This window comes from Lemur catta, chromosome 17 (assembly GCF_020740605.2).
Source record: "Lemur catta isolate mLemCat1 chromosome 17, mLemCat1.pri, whole genome shotgun sequence".
NCBI lineage: Eukaryota > Metazoa > Chordata > Mammalia > Primates > Lemuridae > Lemur > Lemur catta.
In genome coordinates, this window is record NC_059144.1 from 981,927 (window position 1) to 1,002,730 (window position 20,804).

The window sequence follows — 20,804 nt, forward strand, 5'->3', positions numbered from 1 at the left end:
ACTCTAACCATGTTTGCTATCTTTTTACTTTTTCTTGTAAGTCTTTCACACGGAACATTTTTAAGTTCTATTTCTCTAGCACATGAAAGAACCACATCTTGCATTCTCAAGATGCTAGCAGAATCTGTATTTGTATTAGGGAGAAAACAAGATAGACATAAACTATATGAGTACTTTTTGCATATGAAGCACTGTATGCTTAACATTCACCCATTCATACACTGAACAAACATATATTGAGTGCCTACAAAGTGGAAGACATTATGCTCAGCTCTGCAGATAAAACAGACATCCGTTCTTATTTAAATGCTTCCAGTGTGGTGAAGAACAAAGACAAAGTAAGTGACAATTATAAACTCAGACAGATACTGTAAGAAAACTGAGTTCTATGATCACATAAGAAAAACTGATCTACACTGGGCCCAGGGAAGCTTTCCCTGAGGAAGAAGTGGCTACACTGAGAAAGGAAGGATGGAAAAGAAGCGATCAAAATGAGAGAAGGAAAACATTCTATGGACTGTGGTGAAGCTCCGCTGCAATCTTGTTCCAGCCAACTTAGAGTAACAAGTGCTGGCTGTCCTTATTACCTGAAAGAACCAAAACCAAACAGGTAAGGTACATTAAACAAGGATTTTCAAGACAGTGGACCTTCAGGCAATGGAGACCAGGATCCTTGAAAGAAAGGAAACAAGTGAAGTAAGCCTTATGAATGCCCCAGCTCTCTGCCTTGACCCACGGTCCAGGCCATGAGTAAGGGAGGAAAAACCTCAGGTACAGTCTCCCACACTCCCTGAGTTGAGTTGATGAAACTGACAGTCTGGTAAAACCAAGGCAGACAGAGATCACGGGACAAAACACTGGATAGGAGAGAGCAGCACAGGGAAAGAAACTGGGAGATCTGCAGAGATCCCCCATTGGGTATTTAGCAGAGTAATGAACAGTGCATGTGTGCTAGGAAACTACCTAAGACCAAGGGGGGAAAAACAGTTAAAAGAAATAGAGGAAACCATGCCTGGTGTTCACACAGAGCCAGGAAGAGTGGCCATTCCCCTGAGCCAGGCTGCAAAAAAAATCATACTAGCAATAAATAAGCAAATTAAAATTTTAAAAATATTTACAACTTTATCAAACAATGAAATACAGGATAAAACTGGTAAAATAAGGAAAACCTGTATACTAAAAACTATAAAATATCACTGACATAATTAAATACAACTTACATAAATGGAAAGATACCAAATATGAACTCAAAATGGAACATAGATCCAAATATTAATATAAGTCCTAAAAGCATAATACTTCTAGAATGAAGCACAGGAGAAAGTCTTTGTGATCTTTTGCTGGGCAAAGACGTTTTAGACATGACATAAAAAGAAAATCTATAATTGAACAAACAGATAAATTGGACTTTATCAAAACTATAAACTTTTTCTGTTTAAAAGATACTATTAACAGAATGAGAAGTCAAGCCACAAACTGGGACAAAGTTCTTGCAAAAAAAAAAAGACACTGTTAATAAAGTAAAAATATCCAAAAACTAATTTTTTAAGTGGCAATAGAAGTGAAAAAAAAGTTCACAAAGAAGTTATACAAATGGCCAATAAGCACATGAGAAGATGCTCAACATTATTAGTTATTAGGATAATGCATATTGAATCCATTATGATATGCACAGTACACACGCATCAGAATGCCTAAAAATTAAAAATTTTAAAAAATGGCAATACATGATGTTTGCGACAATACCGAGCAACTGGAACTGTCAGATACTGCTGATGGGAATGGAAAATTGTGGAAATACTTTGGGAAACAATTGAGTAGTGTCTTAATAAAAGAATATAAAGTGGTATGAGAAGACGTTTGCGTGTGATGAATGTTAACTACCTTGACAGTGGTGATGGTTTCACTTGTCTCCATATATGTCAAAAATTGTCAAATTGTATATTTTATATATGTGTTTATCGTATATTAATTATACCTCATGAAAGCCATTGATTATAGCGACAAGCATCTAAGACAGTGGCTGGGACACAGACAGAAAGAAGGGTAGAAAATAACGGAGGATAATGTTGGAGAATTGAGATTTTTAATGTTATAGCAATGAGAAATGATAGCTGTGTTTTAAGCAAGAGAGGACCATGATCAGATATTATTTTTCAAAATATATAATTATGGTTGAAGAGTAGACCACAGTTGGGGCAGCTAGGGTAGAAGGGGAAACAGTTTAAAGTTTATTCCAGTATTCCAGGGGGAAGTTAATGGAAACCTGCCCTTGAGTACAGGTACAGTGGAAAAGAGAGTCAACAAAAAGACTATGAGGGCCATTCTTACTGACAAAAGCACACTAGAATTATAATAACTCTTCGGCTCAGGGTGTACAATATACCTTAGTTCTAACTCTACATTAACATAAAGTATATTTCTGGGATGAACGTGACTGAAATACATCAGTGCTATATGGTGCAGTGCTAAGCAATGGGTATATACGTTACTAAAGGATATGGAAGAAGGCCTTAGATTTATACAATGGTTCTACCTTTACAGTCCATTCCAAGCTGTTCAACAGGCAACATAAAATGCTGATAATAAGAGGAAGGCAAGTCATAATCCTCTGGGGCCATTTCAGATGACCAAGTTAAGTCATTATGGTCACCCATAGAATGTATTTGTTCTTTGACCTGCAAAATAAATAACACTACTTCAATATGTCTCCAAAATACTCATAGCATAAACAAAATGTACAAAAGTGCTGGTTTTCCAACATTTATGTAAGTAAAATCACAGGTTCTTCTAAAACGAACTGATTTTTGTTCAAAGGATACCTTTATCGATGGCTACTGCGTCTTAATCCCTTTTTCAAAGTAAATGTCTTTACAATAAAATATTCTCTATTTTCTTGTTTTATGTTGTATAGTCTATATTCTAACCATAATACTTTTGATAATTTATTTTTAAATACCTTGTTCTTCTCCTTAGATGTTTGCTTTGCAGGCCTGGAAAAATAAAACAATTTCTTTCAGACAAATAATAAATATGTAAAATATAAAGAATAGCTAAAATTTTTTATACATAAAATGTCTAATTTTTATGTAATAAAATTCATATGTAAATTTATTTCTCCTATTGAAAAGATTAAGGGTAATATAAAATATAATAATTTTTACAAGGAAGTTTAAATGATAGAAAGTAATTTTAAAAGATAAAGAAAATATATTAATAATATCATAACAAAGAATTAAATTTAGATCAAGCTTTCTGACATTCAAAGCAAAAGGAAAAACATGTTATCTGCATTATTTAATAGAAAGAAACATACCAGGATATATTTATTGTTGTTATTCTCCTTTTCACTAAAAACAAGCTTTTACTGGCACCCAAACCTATTTGGGAAATAATACTTATGTCCTTATATGAGGGAAATCCCTTTTTAACCATGTTATTAGCTAGCTTATTCAGGACTTACTATACAGATACTTTGCATTATTTTAAGCACTGTGCACGCTGGAAACTCATTTTTGTCCTCACCATAATCCTGTGAGGTAGATAACACATTAGGTATTTCATAAAGGAAGAAGCTAGGCACAGAAAGGCCACAGAACTTGCTCAAGCTCACACAGCTTGTCCATAGGCCAAGTGCGGTGGCTCCACGCCTGCAATCCTAGCACTCTGGGAGGTGGAGGCAGGTGGATCGCTCGAGGTCAGGAGTTCAAGACCAGCCTGAGCGGGAGTGAGACCCCATCTCTACTAAAAAATAGAAATTATCTGGACAACTAAAAATATATAGAGAGAAAATTAGCCAGGCATGGTGGCACGTGCCTGTAGTCCCAGCTACTTGGGAGACTGAGGCAGGAGGATAGCTTGAGCCCAAGAGTTTGAGGTTTTTGTGAGCTAGCATGACACCATGGCACTCCAGCCCAGGCAACAGAGTGAGACTCTGTCTCCACACACACACAAAAAAATCTTGTCCATAGCAGACCCAGCATTCAAACTCAAGGTTTCTGGCTCCAAAGCATGGGTTTTCACCATATGCTGTGAAAGTAACACTTGTAAGCAAAATGTTTGTACCCCCATAATATCCTGAAATTAATTAAATAAATAAATATTTTTTAAAAGGTTAGAGGATAGCAGAGAAAACCATATTATCATTCCATTTCTGGCTAAAATCATATATAATGATTTCTGAATCTTGTAAATGTTTTCTCAAAAGGTTTTATACCCAGGCAAATTTGGAAACCTACTTTTAATAAACTAAAAATTTATTTTTTCTACAGAAAGTCATCAACAGGCATTCATTCATCTATTCAAATGTTCATTCATGCATTCAACAAATACTTATTCAGCACATAATACATATCAATGACACTGTTGGTACAAGGAAACTGTTTTTTATACTTTAGAACTTTATAATCCAGAACTAATAACCTGTAGTAGATAGTAAGAGTTTGTTTTTTTATTGCACTTAAAGAAAAACTTCCCCTTCCCCCCAGAATCTAAATAATTATAAAGTTGACACATATACCTGATAATTTAGAGCACCTTACCAAATCATAGGTATTCGTTATGCTACTGGCAAAGGTACTGTAATATATACAGTTAAAAATGAATGTTTAAACTGTAACAAGTATGGCTTAAGTGTTTGTAGGTTTATAACTACACTTTTTAAAATCTATGTATTATAGTTTAACTTTTAGGTCATCATTGGCATCTTTAATTATATTAGACTATTTCATTTCTGAACCAATTCTGAAGAAATAACATCCTACTATAAAATCATACATGAATAGAACTTCTAAGGACAATTCGTTTACTACAAATGCTCAGAACATAATGTATCAAGCTTTGTAGTGCTTAGACATGTAAACAAAATTAAATTTCACATACATGTCCTTCTCTACTGGATCATTCCCAACAGCATACAGATATACTCTCTAAAAGCTTCCAGTTTAAAATAAAGAAAGAAAACTCCCTTGAATCCCACATTCTTCTTCAGTTACCTCCCGTTTCTCCATTGCCTTTCCCAGGAACATTTCACTCGAGAGTTGTCTATGCTCTCCACTACAGTCAGGGTTCCATGGCGAACATTTATTGAAACTGCTCCTTGTCCAAGTTCACTTGTCTTCATCTTAATCAATCATTCCACAGCATTGATACAGTTGAGTATTCTCTAGCTTTGGCAGACTACACTATTCTATTTCCAGTGAAAGTAATCACTGCTGACATTCTTTCACAAGGACATAAAGGACTTATAGATTTTATCTTCCTTCATTCTATTTCACTTCAAGTTCTGTCATTCACACCACCAGTTAGTAAACTGGCTTTCTCATACACTGCTCATCACAGATTCGTCTGAGGTCCATTTTTCATTTTCATTTTTCTTTACTTCCCTTATACTGCAATGCAGGACCAATACTTTAAAAAAACACATAAAAGAGATAATGTTTTCTAATAGTTATATTGACAATATAGAGACAATTTTTAGAAAATTAAGAGTCTTCTCCATTTCATTTATTAATTCAAAAAACAGTTATGAAATACCAACAACATGCAAGGAAATGTATATTCCCTGCTTCAAAAAACAAGTAAATTGCAATTATGATACAATGGGATACATAAGAGTGGATCTTTCAGCAAAGTTCTATCTGAGCACAACGATGGCTTCACGGAACAGACAAAATGTAAAAGGAGCTTACCAGGCAAAAAGTAGGAGAAAGCCAACCTGCTTAAGAAAGAATGTGAGCACAGAGATTAGGGACAGGGTGTCTAGGTATTTCTTAGGAACTTGAAAGGAAAAGTATAAAAGACATAGAAGAAAATGATGAGAGGTGAATGCTACGCTAACCTTGAATGCTACCCTGAAAGTCTGGAGCTCACTGCCTACAAGCAATGATTCTTAGGCACAGGGGCCATAATTAGATTTGTGCTATATTTTTGGTTTTCTGTTTAAATATGATAATGTTTCATTTCAAAAGCTATAAAATAGCATGAAGTACATATAACATGAATGTAAGGAATCGGGAAATATCTTGGGGGAAATCTTTACTTTTAGAATACTTATACTTCATTCTATAGTGTTTGAAAATGGTAATATTGTAATGAACTATAATTTTGTTTGAAAATAAAATAATTTATTGATTTTTTTATACTTTTAGCCTAGCTAATTGTAATGTAAATAGTTGGATTCACCAACAGAAAAGTGTATTTACCTTTTTTGTGCAATAAACACATGTGTAAGAAAATCACTATCATATACCTATATACATTTACAAAGAAACTGAAATTTCCCGCAAGAGATTATGTTAGGAGTTGAGCATGAGCCTCTAAAAATATCAAAAACAAAGATAAAACAGCTATAAAACAAATCATGTAGATAACTTCTCTGGTTAAGACTAAGCAGGCAAAAACAAAGTGGTAGGGGAAAATATCTTCCTGAGAGCAATTACTAAACAATTGCCTCGACTCAAACTGCAAAAATAAGTCTACAATTCCAGAATAACAAATAGTTTTCATTTTGAAAATAGTTCATAGAAGGCAACTTTTAAACAGAAAATATCTGGTCCTCATACTTAGAAAATGAGTTATCTGTAGCCATGGTAACAAGTAGGCACCCCCAAGTAGTTTTAAATCTAGTCAATCCATCAGTGACCACTGGCCTCATTCACCAATCAACGTCAGCCACTTGCTTCTGAAAGACAGCCCGTCAGACACAAACTCATTCCTATAAACATGCCTGGGAGTGCCCAGCACTCAACCACTGCGTCACTCAAATAACCGTGCCAGTACAGATCATGTCAGCCTATGTATTCCTCTGAGAGGCTGCCAGTCCTCAAATGCCACTTCTCCCAAAAACCCCGTATAAGATCAGCAGCTGCTCTGTCAGAAGAAACTGTGCCTGACCAGCATAGCTCTCTTACTAGAGAAAGCATTAAATTCCAACTTTATCTTCTTCTTTCAGATATTGAAGGCTCATCATCCTTTGGAAAGAATTTTTTTTAAGTACATTAAATTTACCTCTCTTCCATTTCACTTTTCTTAATAAAACACAAATGGAGGCAGGGCACAGTGGCTCACGACTGTAATCCTAGCACTCTGGGAGGCCGAGGCAGGTGGACTGCTCGAGGTCAGGAGCTCGAGACCAGCCTCAGCAAGAGCGAGACCCCATCTCTACTAAAAATAGAAAGAAATTATCTGGCCAACTAAAAATATATGTAGAAAAAATTAGCCGGGCATGGTGGCACATGCCTGTAGTCCCAGCTACTTGGGAGGCTGAGACAGAAGGATTGCTTAAGCCCAGGAGTCTGAGGTTGCTGTGAGCTAAGCTGATGCCACAGCACTCACTCTAGCCCGGGCAACAGAGCGAGACTCTGTCTCAAAAAAACAATAATAAAATAAAAAATAAAACACAAACGCAGTTTGCAATTCCTTTGATCTGTCTTACTATATTTAAAATGATCATAATTACAGTAAAAGAAATAATACTGAGTAAACACATTATTGGGCTTTTCTTCCTAAATGGAAACAAATTAATAGACAGAATATAGCTTATTAGAAATATCCAAAAGAATCCAAAAAATGCATAATTGCCAAGTAAAATTGTCACAGTGAACCCATGTCACACTTTTATATTCACAATTTTTTTAATATTCTACTTACTTGAAAAAATAAGTTCATAATGAAATAAAATAGCATTTATGCAAAATATCTGTATATGTGCTTATGTTCATATTTTTAATGAAGGGATTTTGGCTTTTATAAATCTTACAGCGGAATCTAGTGATGCTCACAAAAATAAAAATCCTACTCTACTAAATGATCCCTAAAATATTTCTGCTTTATTTTTTTTTAATTCAGGATAGCATGGAGGTACAAACATTTTTGTTACATGTAATGCATTTGTCTCACCCAAGCCAGGGCTACAAGCCTGCCCTTCCTCCATACAGTCTGCTCTGCTTCCATCAGTTGTGGGTTCATCCCCCCAACCCTCCACATGATCAGGACCCAATGAGTATTACTACCATGTGAGCACCTTAGTGTTGAACAGTTAGTACCAATTTGATGGCAAGTACATGTGGTGAATGTCTTTCCATTCTTGTGATTTTAAATGAGAATTAGTCTGATGATTAAAACAATATCCACAGGGTAAACTCCATACACTGTTAATACAATTCTATGGAGTAGCTCCTTACTATGTTACATATTAGGCTGTTTTCTAGGCATAAGGGATATGGCAGTGAACACAAAAATGTCCTATCATGAGAGTGAAGGAAACACACAATGACAACAAACAGAATAGATGGGCAAACTACATCGCATATTAGAGGAGAAAAGGTAAAGCAGGTTAATGAAATGCTTATGTGTGGGAGAAGAGGGATGGTGGAAGTGTTAGCATGTCTAGAAAAGGCCTTGCTGAGAAAATGGTTGTTAAGGAAAGAACTGAAGGAATAGACAAAAAGTGGCCAGGAAGCTATCTGAGAGAAACCATTTAAAATAGAGAGAACCACCAAGTACAGAGGTGTGCCTGGACAATTTAAGAACAGCAAGAAGTTCAGTGAGGCAGTAGCAGAGCTAAAGGGATAGAAAAATGAAAAATTAAGTCAGAGGTACTAAAGGTCAGATCATGCACAGCATTTTAGGTATTAGGAGGAATGGTGACATATACTCTGGCTGAAAAGGGAGGCAATGGGGACATTCTGAGCAGAGGAATGACATCATCTGACTTGTTTTAATAGGAGCACTGGGTTAAGCATTGATGGAAAGAGGATTAGGAAAAAAAGACCATTTAGCAGTGCGTTACACTCATCTAGACAGCAGATGGTGGTGGCTTAGACAGGCAAGTGGTGAATGGCTTCTGCACATATTTTGAAGGAAGACCTGACAAGGTGTGCTGAGAGATTAGATATTAGATGTCAAAGACGAGAGAGAGAGGGGGGGGTGTCAAGGATTACCCCAAGGTCTTTGTCAGAGTAACTGGAAGCGTTGCCATTAACTCAAGTAGGAAAGACTCCATGAGGGGGAGGTATGAGGAAGAACATCAGTAGCTCAAATTTGGGAAAAGTTTTCAATTAGCAATAATCGCGCCTCAGATAAACCTCCTTGGCTATGACACTGCCACTGCACAAAGCTCAATTTTCAACCTGGTAATTTTGTGATACCTAACAGCTACCCAAAGAGAGGGGTCAAGTAGGCAGTTTGGGATATAGGTCTGGAATTAAGGAAACCATTAGCACACACAAGGTAATAAAAGTCATGAGAAAGAAGATTGAGGACTGAGCCCTGTGACACTTCAATGTGCAGAAGGTGGGGTGTGAGGGCAAGCACACAAAACAGACTAAGACGGATGAACTAGAGAGGAAGGAGGAAAAACCAGGAGTGATATCCTGAAAGTCAAGGGAAAAAATGATTACGGAGGAGAGAGCTTTTCACTGGGGAAAAGATTGCTGATAGGTTCTGTAAAATGAGGTCTAAGAAATTATATCGAGATTTATTAAAGTGAAAATCAGTGGGAACTTTGAGAAAACCAACTTTGCAGTAGTGGTGTGGGTGAAAATTGCTGGAATGAGTTCAAGAATGAAGGGAAAAGAAATTCAAGTCCATGAGCAGAGACAGTTTTTTCAAGGCCATCATACCTAAGTGGCCTGATCATGGATGCTCTAATGTTCTTCTTGTTTAGCTATATATTTCAATCACTATACAATAATTATATAGTATATTTTCACACTTTATAGGTTTCAAAATTATATACATATGGCATTTTAAAAATGCCAGACCAAGGTATTAAGTAATGGATTTGCAATAATTATAGAAATACAAGACACCTTGAACATTACTCAATTATATAAGCTGATTATCATTTTGCTCATACTTATAAAAAAAGACCACAGAAAGACCAAAATGTTCAAGAGCAGTATTTTTGCCTTTAGAAAAATGATCCAACTACAAGATATTTTACACTCATCAAATATACAAAGCAATCATCCATGCTAAAATATTGATTCAACGACAGGAATAAAAGGAGAAAATGCAGAAAATAATCTCATTTTTAAACTGAATTTTTGTAAGTTACTTAATGTGAAGTCACTGTTGAAAATATGGTGGGATGCATACTGACACATGTTATCTTTTTAAAAAAAAAGGTTAATGGCATGCAGTTAGGGTATCTTTAAAAACAAAATTCACTGCTTTAGGAGCACCTTGGTTTTGGCACAAGGGTCGGCAAATTAGGGGCCTTGGGGCCAAGTCAAGCCTACTGTCTGTAAGTAAAGTTTAACTGGGACACTACAATGTCAATTCACTTACTGTCTATGACAGTTTGTGGACTACGACAACAGAGACCCTGTGGTTCACAAAGCCTAAATCATTTACTATCTGGCTTTCTACAGAAAGAGTTGGCCAATACCTGGTTAGCAGATTAAAGATCCTTTGATGTATTTTAGTAAGTTTTACCCAAAATATGGAAATGTTTATACAGAATATAGATATGCAATCCTTTGGCAATATCTGGATTAATGTGACGGTCCAATAGGTCAGCATTCACACATTGAGAACAAAAAGCCAACAACTGAATAACTAGCAGTTTTCTTGGGAACAAGGTAGAGCTGCAGTGTAGCACGTGGCTTCCTTTTGAACCTCAGCAGATATTACAAGAATTCTAACACAATTTGCTTAAGATATGTCATGAAACTAAACGTTTTAAATATCTGTCAACTGTGAAATAATCAGTACACTATAGATCCAACCTCATTGTTCCAATGGTTGCATATGACATTATGATATGGATATGACAATGTAACTATTTCCTTATTGAACGGTATTTAGACTTTCTCTAAGTTTTTGATATGATGATGTTACAGTAACTATCTTTAACATACATATACATGTATATACTTAACGCACTTGTATAAATATTCTTAACACACATATCATGTATCCTTAACATATGCTATCTGCCAGGCATGGTGGCTCATGCCTGTAATCCTAGCACTCTGGGAGGCCGAGGCAGGAGGATTGTTTGAGCTCAGGAGATCGATACCAGCCTGAGCAAGAGCGAGACTCCCTCTCTACTAAAAATAGAAAGAAAATTATATGGACAGCTAAAAATATACATATAAAAGTTAGCCAGGCATGGTGGTGCATGCCTGTAGTCCCAGCTACTCGGGAGGCTGAGGCAGGAGGATTGCTTGAGCCCAGGAGTTTGAGGTTGCTGTGAGCTAGGCTAACGCCACAGCACTCTAGCCCAGGCAACACACCGACACTCTGTCTCAAAAAAAAAAAAAAAGAAAGAAAATGCTATCTATGTATATATTCGTTTTGTGTATGTTATGTATAACATAGAATAAACATACTTAACTTGTGTTCATGTGTGTTTACACAAGTCATGTTTTCCTGTAGGATCTAGTCCCAGATCTGAAGCTTCTGTTAGGTTAAAGGAGTGACATATCTGAAATGTTGATACTTGCTACCAAATTGCACTTCAGAAAGAAGTTACCAATTTCATTTACCAACAGTGTATGAGAATGCATTCTCCTCATATTTGCCAACACTGCTTATCTTTTTCTAACAAAATGCCAGTATGATTGAAAAACATGTTATCTCATTGTTAATGTGCATTTCTCTGATCACCAAGTAAGGCTGAATATACCCAAGAAATGCATAAAATTTGTTAATGATGAATATTGGTCTAATTAGAATTAACTGTATTGTACAATAAAATTATCTACTGTTAAATATTGCTACAGGCTTACCTATCACACACTTCTTTCTCCATCCTAGGAAACTGCCCACTTTCAGTTTTCCTACTCTTTCTTTCTGGAAGTAATGCATCATCGTCACCGTCATCAGCAGCACCATCATATAGGTTTTCTGATACTGCCATTTTATTGCTTTTGTGCTTCTCTCTTTCATTGACCTTTAATGAAAGTTTGATAGTAAGAATAATTATTACTTTATCAATAAAAATAATTTTTTCTCTTTTCATTGATTTTATCCCTTGACTCACCTTAACTGTCATATTTTTAATTATTAAATATTTTGTGGTTACTTTAATTGTATTATTACACATAGTTATAATTATAGTATTATTGAAATTTTTATAAAGTCTAGTTCATTTGTGTTTGACTGAAAAAAACAGAATTTTCTAAAATTTCTACAAGGGCCCTTTTTTTTAATTTTTCTGTTATTCACCTCCACTCTTCTCTGGCTAATAGGAATTTCCACCCCCAGAAACAGAAAGAAAAAGACAAAGACATAAAATATCTCTTCTTCTGTCCTACCACCTGCATTTTACATTCAATAGCCAGATTTACAGGATGCAACACTGTAAGGCTTCAGGAACAGAAAGGAAGCTTTCCCTTTTCTGTAGCAAGTTAATCTTTTGCTCACTGCCTTTTATCATTCTTTTTTCATTTGGATACAGAGATATCAAAAAATGAAGGTACTCACTAATATATATGAACCAAGTTTGCCACAACACAAGTAGCAGAGTGCAACTGCTGAGTTGCTAGCGTGGAGTTCTGAAAAATGAGATGCTTCCCAAATTTCACATTCAGTAACCATAAAATTTTATAGCTGGAGGATGTACAGTATAAGTAACTGAATGTACAGAACTCACACTTTCCACTTTGGGGTGAAATACTAAATTTTTGGCTGAGGATTTTTCTACTTCTATGATAGAATTCATACATGTTAAATCTTATACCTTATTAGCAATATAATGTAAAGGTTTGATTCAACAAACATTTGAGACTGCTGATTTTCAAAACTATGTGGAAGTATGTGTATTTCTGGTCAACAATATTTAAAGTGGTCACGATGGAATTATAAGTTCCAACAGTTTGAGTCAAACAGATAAACCTTGCATACATAAAAGCACTTTAAACAGATGCATTTGGCTGGGCGTATTCGTTGCAATTCTCAAGGTTAGACACATATTAATGTCTTTTCAGTCACTGCTTCCTTCCCATTCCATTTTCATTTTATTGTTCAAATAAATGTAACTCCTCTTTAAGATACCAAAGGGTGAAAAAACCCTAGACTTTATTACATACTTTTATTAACTTATTTTACATTTATTCTTGTTCAGAAGATTATGTGGTATATGGATAAATGAGCTTCCCGGTCCATATGCCACTTGGAAGAGGGATGATACAGAAACCTAGGTTGATTAAGGAATAGTGATTATGAGAACATTACTCTGAACTCCTATCATTTAGATAACAGACATAATCTATTTCTACATACAATTGTATCTTTAGATAACTCCATTTTACATATGAGCTTTTTATAATTAGAAAATTAGAATGGATCAGGTAATTGATGAAGAGAAAATAGAAAGAGTAGCACTTCAGTGCTTTTTCTAAAGATTGCTAACTGGGGAGTGTGACACTAAATTACTAGGAGCCAAAATCAACGCACCCATTAGAAAGAAAAGCAATTTCTTACATTTTAATTCAAATCGTATGCCATAATATGACAATGTCATGAATCCAGATGGACGATCTGTTTAAGACTAGTTCTAATATAGTCTTCCTTAGAGGAGAAGTTTCAGAGACAGGGCTGAGATCAGATGGGGGGGGCCTGCAGAGTGGGTGCAGGGGTTAAAGTAAATAACCCTTAGGCAGGAGCTAACTAGAGGGGCTGTTCACCACAGGCAAGAACCAGCTTCAGCTAGCTTGTCATTATTCTCTCTGTCATTTTACATGAACTTTGGCCAATGTAATGTCATTTACATTGTGGTTTTAAAATTGCTCCACCCCTAAAATCACCAGGACAGCTTAAAGACAACCATATAAAGTATTAAAATGTGAGTGAACCCAATTTTAGGAATTACTACCAAAATTCTGAGCACAAGTCAGTCTGTTAGTTACGAATATTCCTCCCCTCAATTAGTAAGACTTGAAAACACCAAAATTCACTTCCTCCTGAAGCGGATGCTCTTTTCAAGCCTCCCCACTCTTACTCTTGAGAGGGTGCACCGTTGCTTCATTCAACAAAAAGCTTCTTGCTTGTATTATGTGATCCATCTGGAAATTCTTTTCCTGAGGCCACTAACAGTCTAACATCCACTAATGACAGTGACTTTTAAAATGTAATAATATTTCATGATTTCCCACATTAAAACAAATTAGAAAGTTCTTTGTGCCCTAACACCAGAGGTCCCCTTCTTAGAGGTATGATTCTCTTAACAGACAGTAGAGATGACTTTATGACCCCATTCTCCCCCTGGACATAGACTATGAAGTCAATCAGAGACCATAAGACAGAATAAATCTTTAACCACGGCATTAATGATTGACAATATAAAACTGAAAATTTTGAGCCACTAGCAATGGTTACTCCTTTGACATGAATCCAACTCATTGGCCATCACTGTTAAATTGCTCATAATTTCTATTGCTTATAATTCAATATTTGATGTCACCCTCTTTATCATGTAAGGAGGTTATAAAAATGGAAGAGCAAACAAAATTCTCAAATACATTTGCCTCAATTCCAGGGTAAATATTAGCTATAAGTTACTAGATATTCTAAGAATATTTTAAGTTTTATAACTATTTTAAATGCTTTAAAATTATAAAATAGTAAATCATGAACTATTTATTCTAAAAGCTTAGTCCAGTTGCATTATTAAAAAAATGATGTTGGGGCATGGGCAATATACATAACCTAAACTTTTGTACCCCCATAATAAGCTGAAATTTTAAAAATGATGTTAAGTCAGAAACTTAGATTTCAATCTTTACATACCTGTGGCTGATTATTTTCACTTTCTTCGTGCCTTTGTTGCTCATCCTCCGATGTCACTTCTAGGTCTTCTTCTGCTAACAAATCCACACATTGAGTTAAAATGGACTACTTAGAAGAGTGAGGTAAGAGGCAGTCTTTATAGAAATAGATAGAAAATAACATTTTTATTGTATAAATTGAGAGTTTAAAGGAAGTTAAATCTGTGATAGAATACTTCTTGAAGAAATACTTCTAATTAAAAACAAAAAACCTTCAACAAACCACTTCGGGAGACACCAGATGTCACCTGGTCCCCGGCATACAACATCTCAAAGATTCATTCACAAATTCTATTAACTATTAGCTATTTTTATCAACTCAATAGAAAAGTGGGCATAGATCTGTGTGAACATGCTGATCAATGAGAGGAAAAGGGATCATTAATCAGTGGAGAAAATCATGACCCTGAGAGGATAACCATCAAAGCTGACGGCAGAATGCTACAGCATATCTTAACACAAGCCATCAGAATTAGCTGTACCATTATACTATAATTATTTGTCATGTCCTTCAATTTATCCTATGATTTAGGAAGTATGCAGTTGCAATGCAGTTGAGTTGAGGGTACAGTTCATCTCTCATCAGAAAAAGTATTCTGATCAGCTTGAATTCATTGGTAGAATGCTAGTTAATGAAAATATTAATTTTTTATATTAGTTATATGGGCTACTGGTATGCCTACATTTCTTGTATCCTCTGGATTAGTCATCTTAAACTTTCTTGATATACTTATGCAAGAAGCCACAACAACACATCTAAGAAAAAATGCATAATAAGTTTTCAATATTGAAATAACAATTTTAGAATTTAAGGAATGAACTTTATAATTTGCTTTCTTTCTAAAATTAGTTTGGTTACCATGTAGTCTTTAAAAGACTTTTATGGGGGAGGAGGGGATGGAGGTATGACTACATGGTGAATGCCAGGCGCACTGTCTGGAGAATGGACACGCCTGAGGCTCTGACTCAGGGGGATAGGCGGGACATGGACAATGTATATAACCTGAGCTTTTGTACCCCCATGAAGAGCTGAAATTTAAAAAAAAAAAGATTTATCAAAAAAAATTGTAAAAAAAATAAAAGACTTTTATGAAATAATTATCTTACCAAAAATTCAGCTATGTTAAAAAAGCAGCTGATGCTTCTGTATTCAAATTAATCTCATTTGATTAACTAATATTAATACAACGTGTATATTTGATGGCTGACAGCTATGGGGAGGAAAATTAAGTTACTATTGTTCACTCCCTCCTGCTTCCAGGAACCTTTAGAGCAGCAATAATCTAAGCTTCTGTTTGAGTGTGAACATACTGAAGTCATCTGAAATCCTCCCAAGTTTCCTCATCAACTCCAAAATCACCTTCCTAACTTCTTTCTTTCTTCCCTCCTTCCCCCTCACAATCCTTTTTCCTTCACAACAGTCATCTCGAGATCTGTGGTCCTTATTCTACCCCTTCTACATTTTTTGATGTATTATTCCCACCACATCTTTCCTCTTTATTTAGCAGTAGTATCTTACATCTCTAATTTCTCCTTCCTCATCACTTGGCTCCTTCCCCTCTGGCTACAAACATGCTCAGACATATATACATACATACATACATACATACATACATACATACATACATACATAAATAAATAAATAATGTTTTCCCCGATCCTGTAATGTCTAAACTGTTATCCAATGGCTCCTCTTCCAGATTTCTCTAAAAGGAAGTCTATACCCAAGGACCACCAGCACCAGCATCAGGTCAGAACTTATTAGAAATACGGAATCCCAGACCTGCTGACTCAGAGTGTGCATTTTTAACAAGGTCCCCAGCTGACTGATGAAAGTTTGAGACGCTCTGGTCTACACTGAGTATGCTTCCACCTTCCTCTACCTGAACTGACCCTTTTGGAATCTAGCCTCCAGTTCCTCCCTATCATGTCACCCAAACTGAAACTGCATTACAAGTCATAATGTTTCAAATGTGCTGTTTATCAGCCTCTATCTTCCCTGATCTCTCCATAACTGACCCTACTCTCTTCTTCTTTCCAATGCTTTTATCTTGAACTGTATAATTCTATCCTATGAAGTAACACCGTTTCATACCACACTGAATTATACACATGCATCGCTGACTATATATGGTTCCATTCCTCTGTAGGACAGAAAATGTAGTTCTACAGGTTCACGTGCCTCAATCCTTCATACCTTCCCAACAGTGAGGGAGATAAGAAGAGTGAGAAATGTTTGCTATATTTCTCTGACACACTCTGGTATTGGAAGCTCACTTTCTATTGGTCCCACCTTTCTAACACTCTGCTCTTCCTTTTTCTGAAGAATTATTTTAGTTGAACAACCTTGATTACATATGCCTGCTTCTTGATGCTGGATGATATTTTTTGGATTGTAGAATATTATCAGTGTACATGTTTTTAAATAAACAGTCTTTTAAATGACTTTCTTTTAATAAAATATGGTTCTTACCTTCTACTTGTCCATTGGCTGTATTTTTTTGTTTGTTAACTTCAGACCCACATAAATCACCACCATGATTCTGTGGAAAATTCAGGGAGATACTCTGTAAAAAGTAATATCAATAATGAGTTTTAATTAAAAAAATAACAATGAGTTCCATCAAGATTTCATAATCACATTCTTAAAAATATCTGAATTTCCTATTTTAAAAGCAATTAGATTTAAAAATAAGAGAAGCATGTACTGAAAATCAAAAAACATTTCAATAGGGAACCTCACATATGTTATCTAGATCAAGCTTACCTTTTATCTATTTATGGCTATTGACTCTGAAAACCAAGAATGGATGAGAAAGGGAGTATATTCACAGACAAAATATTAATGGGTATGCACATTTCAACAAGGAAGTAACTTCAAAATACCTAACTGTGTTTTGCAATCCCCACCAAAAATAACAGAGTATTTAAAAAATATATTTAATACACTTACTGTAATAATTAGGTAATTAAATATTTAACATAATTTTAGCTATAGAAATTTTTAGTGTTAAAATAAGATACTTAGCATGCTAAGAAACATCAGCATATGTCAAGTTCAGGATGAATAGCTCATTTAACAAGCTGTGCTATTTTGGAAACAAGGGCTTGCAGATACCTAATATATTTTAATAAAATTTTTACTAATAGTATGAATGTTTGAATAAACTGATGAAGTAGTAAGAAAAACATTTCTTTATGTCATATTTCAATAAAACCAAGCAAATGTTAGAGATGTAAAAAGTAAAGTAAGCAAACATTAGAGATACCCAAACTAAATCTTTCACAATGAAAAATAAACTTCAAAAAAGAATAGTAAGGCCGGGCGTGGTGGCTCACGCCTGTAATCCTAGCACTCTGGGAGGCCGAGGCGGGTGGATCGCAGGAGGTCAGGAGCTCGAGACCAGCCTCAGCAAGAGTGAGACCCCGTCTCTACTAAAAATAGAAAGAAATTATCAGGCCAACTAAAAATATATACAGAAAAAATTAGCCGGGCATGATGGCGTATGCCTGTAGTCCCAGCTACTCGGGAGGCTGAGGCAGTAGGATCCCTTAAGCCCAGGAGTTGAGGTTGCTGTGAGCTAGGTTGACACCACGGCACTCACTCTAGCCTGGGCAACAGAGTGAGACTCTTGTCTCAAAAAAAAAAAAAAAAAAGAATAGCAAGCCTTAATAAATAGGGAAGAATAAGAATATTTATTCATGAAGCATCTGAAATGTGCCGGACACTGATTTCCACATTTTTTCCTATACTTAATAACAAGAAAAATGAGTAGGATGGTAGTTATCCCACTTCCTGGTCATTCCGGGAAGTTAAGGGTAAAATGAAGAGATGTGATCCACTGAGCTCTCCATCCAGAATGTTCTCCTAGACTTTTCCATGGCTGGCTCCTTCTCTAGTCATGTGAAAGTGGGCAGCTAAAATGTCACCACCCTCAGAAAGATCTTCTCTGACTACAGAATTCTACTCCCACTTCCATCCCCATCCTCACTACAAATTACCTCAATATTTTCTAAACAAACCGTTTGTTTCATTTATATGCAGAACTTATAGTGATCTATAAGTCTTTGTTGTTTACTTATTTTTCTGTTCCTACTCCTATAGCATAGTCCCTCATCTTGTATTTTCAATGTCTTACTGCTCAGTATGTAGTTGGCACTCAATAACAGACATTTAATCAATGGTGAAACATTTAAAATCCCCTCAGGAGGGTCTCAAGCATCAAATCACTATATTCCTATAGGACATCTTTAGTAATACTCTGCTCAAACTTAACATAACCCAAATTAGGAATCCATATGCCTGTTATAACTTCCATTCTTTTCTTATCACTACTGCCTTCTGTTTTGCAAAAAGTACTTGCAAGCTTTATTAAGTCACTGAATATCAGTGTAATCATTTGGTCCTCCATTGGTATAAACACTCTCCAATTTACAAAATGTTTTCACATTTCTTACCATATTGGTTCATTACACATTCTTAAGGAATAGATGTCAGTACCATGTTTTCGAAGAAGGTCCCTGATATCTGAATAGAATAAATCATTACTTTCAAGATTCCATGGCTAGTAAGTGACAGTACCAGGACACTAACATGTCTTCCACTCAGTGCTGGTGCCACCGTGCAGCAGCTCTTCTATCAGACCCTTCCCATCTCTTTCCACAGTTGTCACCTTAATGTACAGTGTCATTATTTTATACTTACACTAGTACAAACATGGGTGCCACAAAAATATCCAATGTGTTCTATTTTTAAAAAGGAATTCTACTTACTAAAACAGCGCTAAACCAAACTGTTACTACAGTCCTACATATTTACTATTCCCATACCTTTCCTTCTCCTGAAATGTTGCTTGCAGATCTATACCTGACAACCCAATTACACTAACACCTTCAAGTTATGGATATTATCTTTTTATGTTCCAAGCTGGAAAATGCAATAGTCCAGATGGTTTCTCTCTGAATATCATTAGGACTTTCACACATCTAATGATTCATTTGACCACAGGTTGACCTGGAATAATTCTTTAGATTGTAGATAAACATAACATCGGAACCCAAACTGATTCCTGTTCTAAGCCTTATTTTTTTACACTATACTATAGTAGTTTCTTAAATGAATCCCACAAATGAGCAGAGTTGTACTATGTAATAATAATCACCTTTTTAATTATGAGCTGAAAATATAAGAAAATAATTTCTTATGGGCATATGCAGAGGTGAGAATGTAAAGTCAAAACATCTCCTTTTAGGTTTTAACATCATTTGATACTTATATTTTAAAATAATAACAATAGGCGGTACCTCCAAATCCCGAGGTGATCCTGCATCTTCATTTTGTCCAGGTCCCAATGCAGACATCTTGTCTAAAACGTTATTCACAGATACATTCATGAGAACATTTTTAATGTAAATTTTAAATTCATATACAAGTCTATCACCATTCATTTTTATTTCAATAAAATAAAATTAATAGCAAAAATAATTTCAAGGTTGAACCAGTTTTAGGAAGAAAAATTAGATGGTATAAAGAAAGACAGCACAAGAAAAATATTTGAAAGAAATGAATAATATACTTGGGTCTACATACTTTCAATGTTTTCTTCATGATGGCATTTAAAGATCAAACATTGTCAAGGGTATTCACTAACTCACCACTTCTGTTATTTGTGTGCACACATATGAAATTGACAATATTTTTTTGCTCTCTTGCAGCATTTTCAATAATACCAATACCATTTTCCTTTTGTCCGGATACTGGCTTCGTTGCTTCATCCTATTAAAAAAAAAAATCCCAACTTCAGAAAACATTGTACTTATTATTCACTCACTCACTCGCTCACTCAGTCAGTAAGACAATAAACATTTACTGGGTCTGTCAAATCATAGGCACTATCCTGGGAGACGCTGATAAGATTCAAGAGGAGGTTGAGATGCATGAAATGTATGAGATATATGAAATCAGATAAATGAAAGAAAGACAGAAAAGAATAATTCACTGCTGCCAGTAAGAGTACAAAGGAGAGA

The 20,804-nt window shown here is 35.4% G+C and overlaps 1 protein-coding gene and 1 pseudogene across 1 annotated transcript; both read right to left on the minus strand.

The window, feature by feature from the left end:
* Positions 1-24: 24 nt before the first annotated feature.
* LOC123622811 (POTE ankyrin domain family member A-like) lies at positions 25-20,220 on the minus strand. Its single transcript, XM_045529430.1, has 8 exons — positions 20,082-20,220; positions 17,251-17,344; positions 14,740-14,813; positions 11,739-11,902; positions 2,960-2,993; positions 2,537-2,678; positions 93-124; positions 25-42 (listed from the first exon to the last, which is right to left on the minus strand). Exons 1-8 carry the CDS (start codon positions 20,169-20,171, stop codon positions 25-27), a joined length of 648 nt encoding a protein of 215 aa, XP_045385386.1. The 5' UTR covers positions 20,172-20,220.
* LOC123622988 lies at positions 9,037-9,120 on the minus strand (annotated as a pseudogene).
* Positions 20,221-20,804: the final 584 nt, after the last annotated feature.

What these genes read in the sequence shown, in the direction of transcription:
- LOC123622811 (XM_045529430.1), bottom strand. Translation starts at nt 20,171, where the DNA reads ATGAATGTATCTGTGAATAACGTTTTAGACAAGATGTCTGCATTGGGA. An exon ending in GTGAAAATAATCAGCCACAG is followed by an intron (nt 11,903 to 14,739) that starts GTATGTAAAGAT and finishes CTTTCATTAAAG; the next exon opens with GTCAATGAAAGAGAGAAGCA. An exon ending in GAGAAAGAAGTGTGTGATAG is followed by an intron (nt 2,994 to 11,738) that starts GTAAGCCTGTAG and finishes TTATTTTTCCAG; the next exon opens with GCCTGCAAAGCAAACATCTA.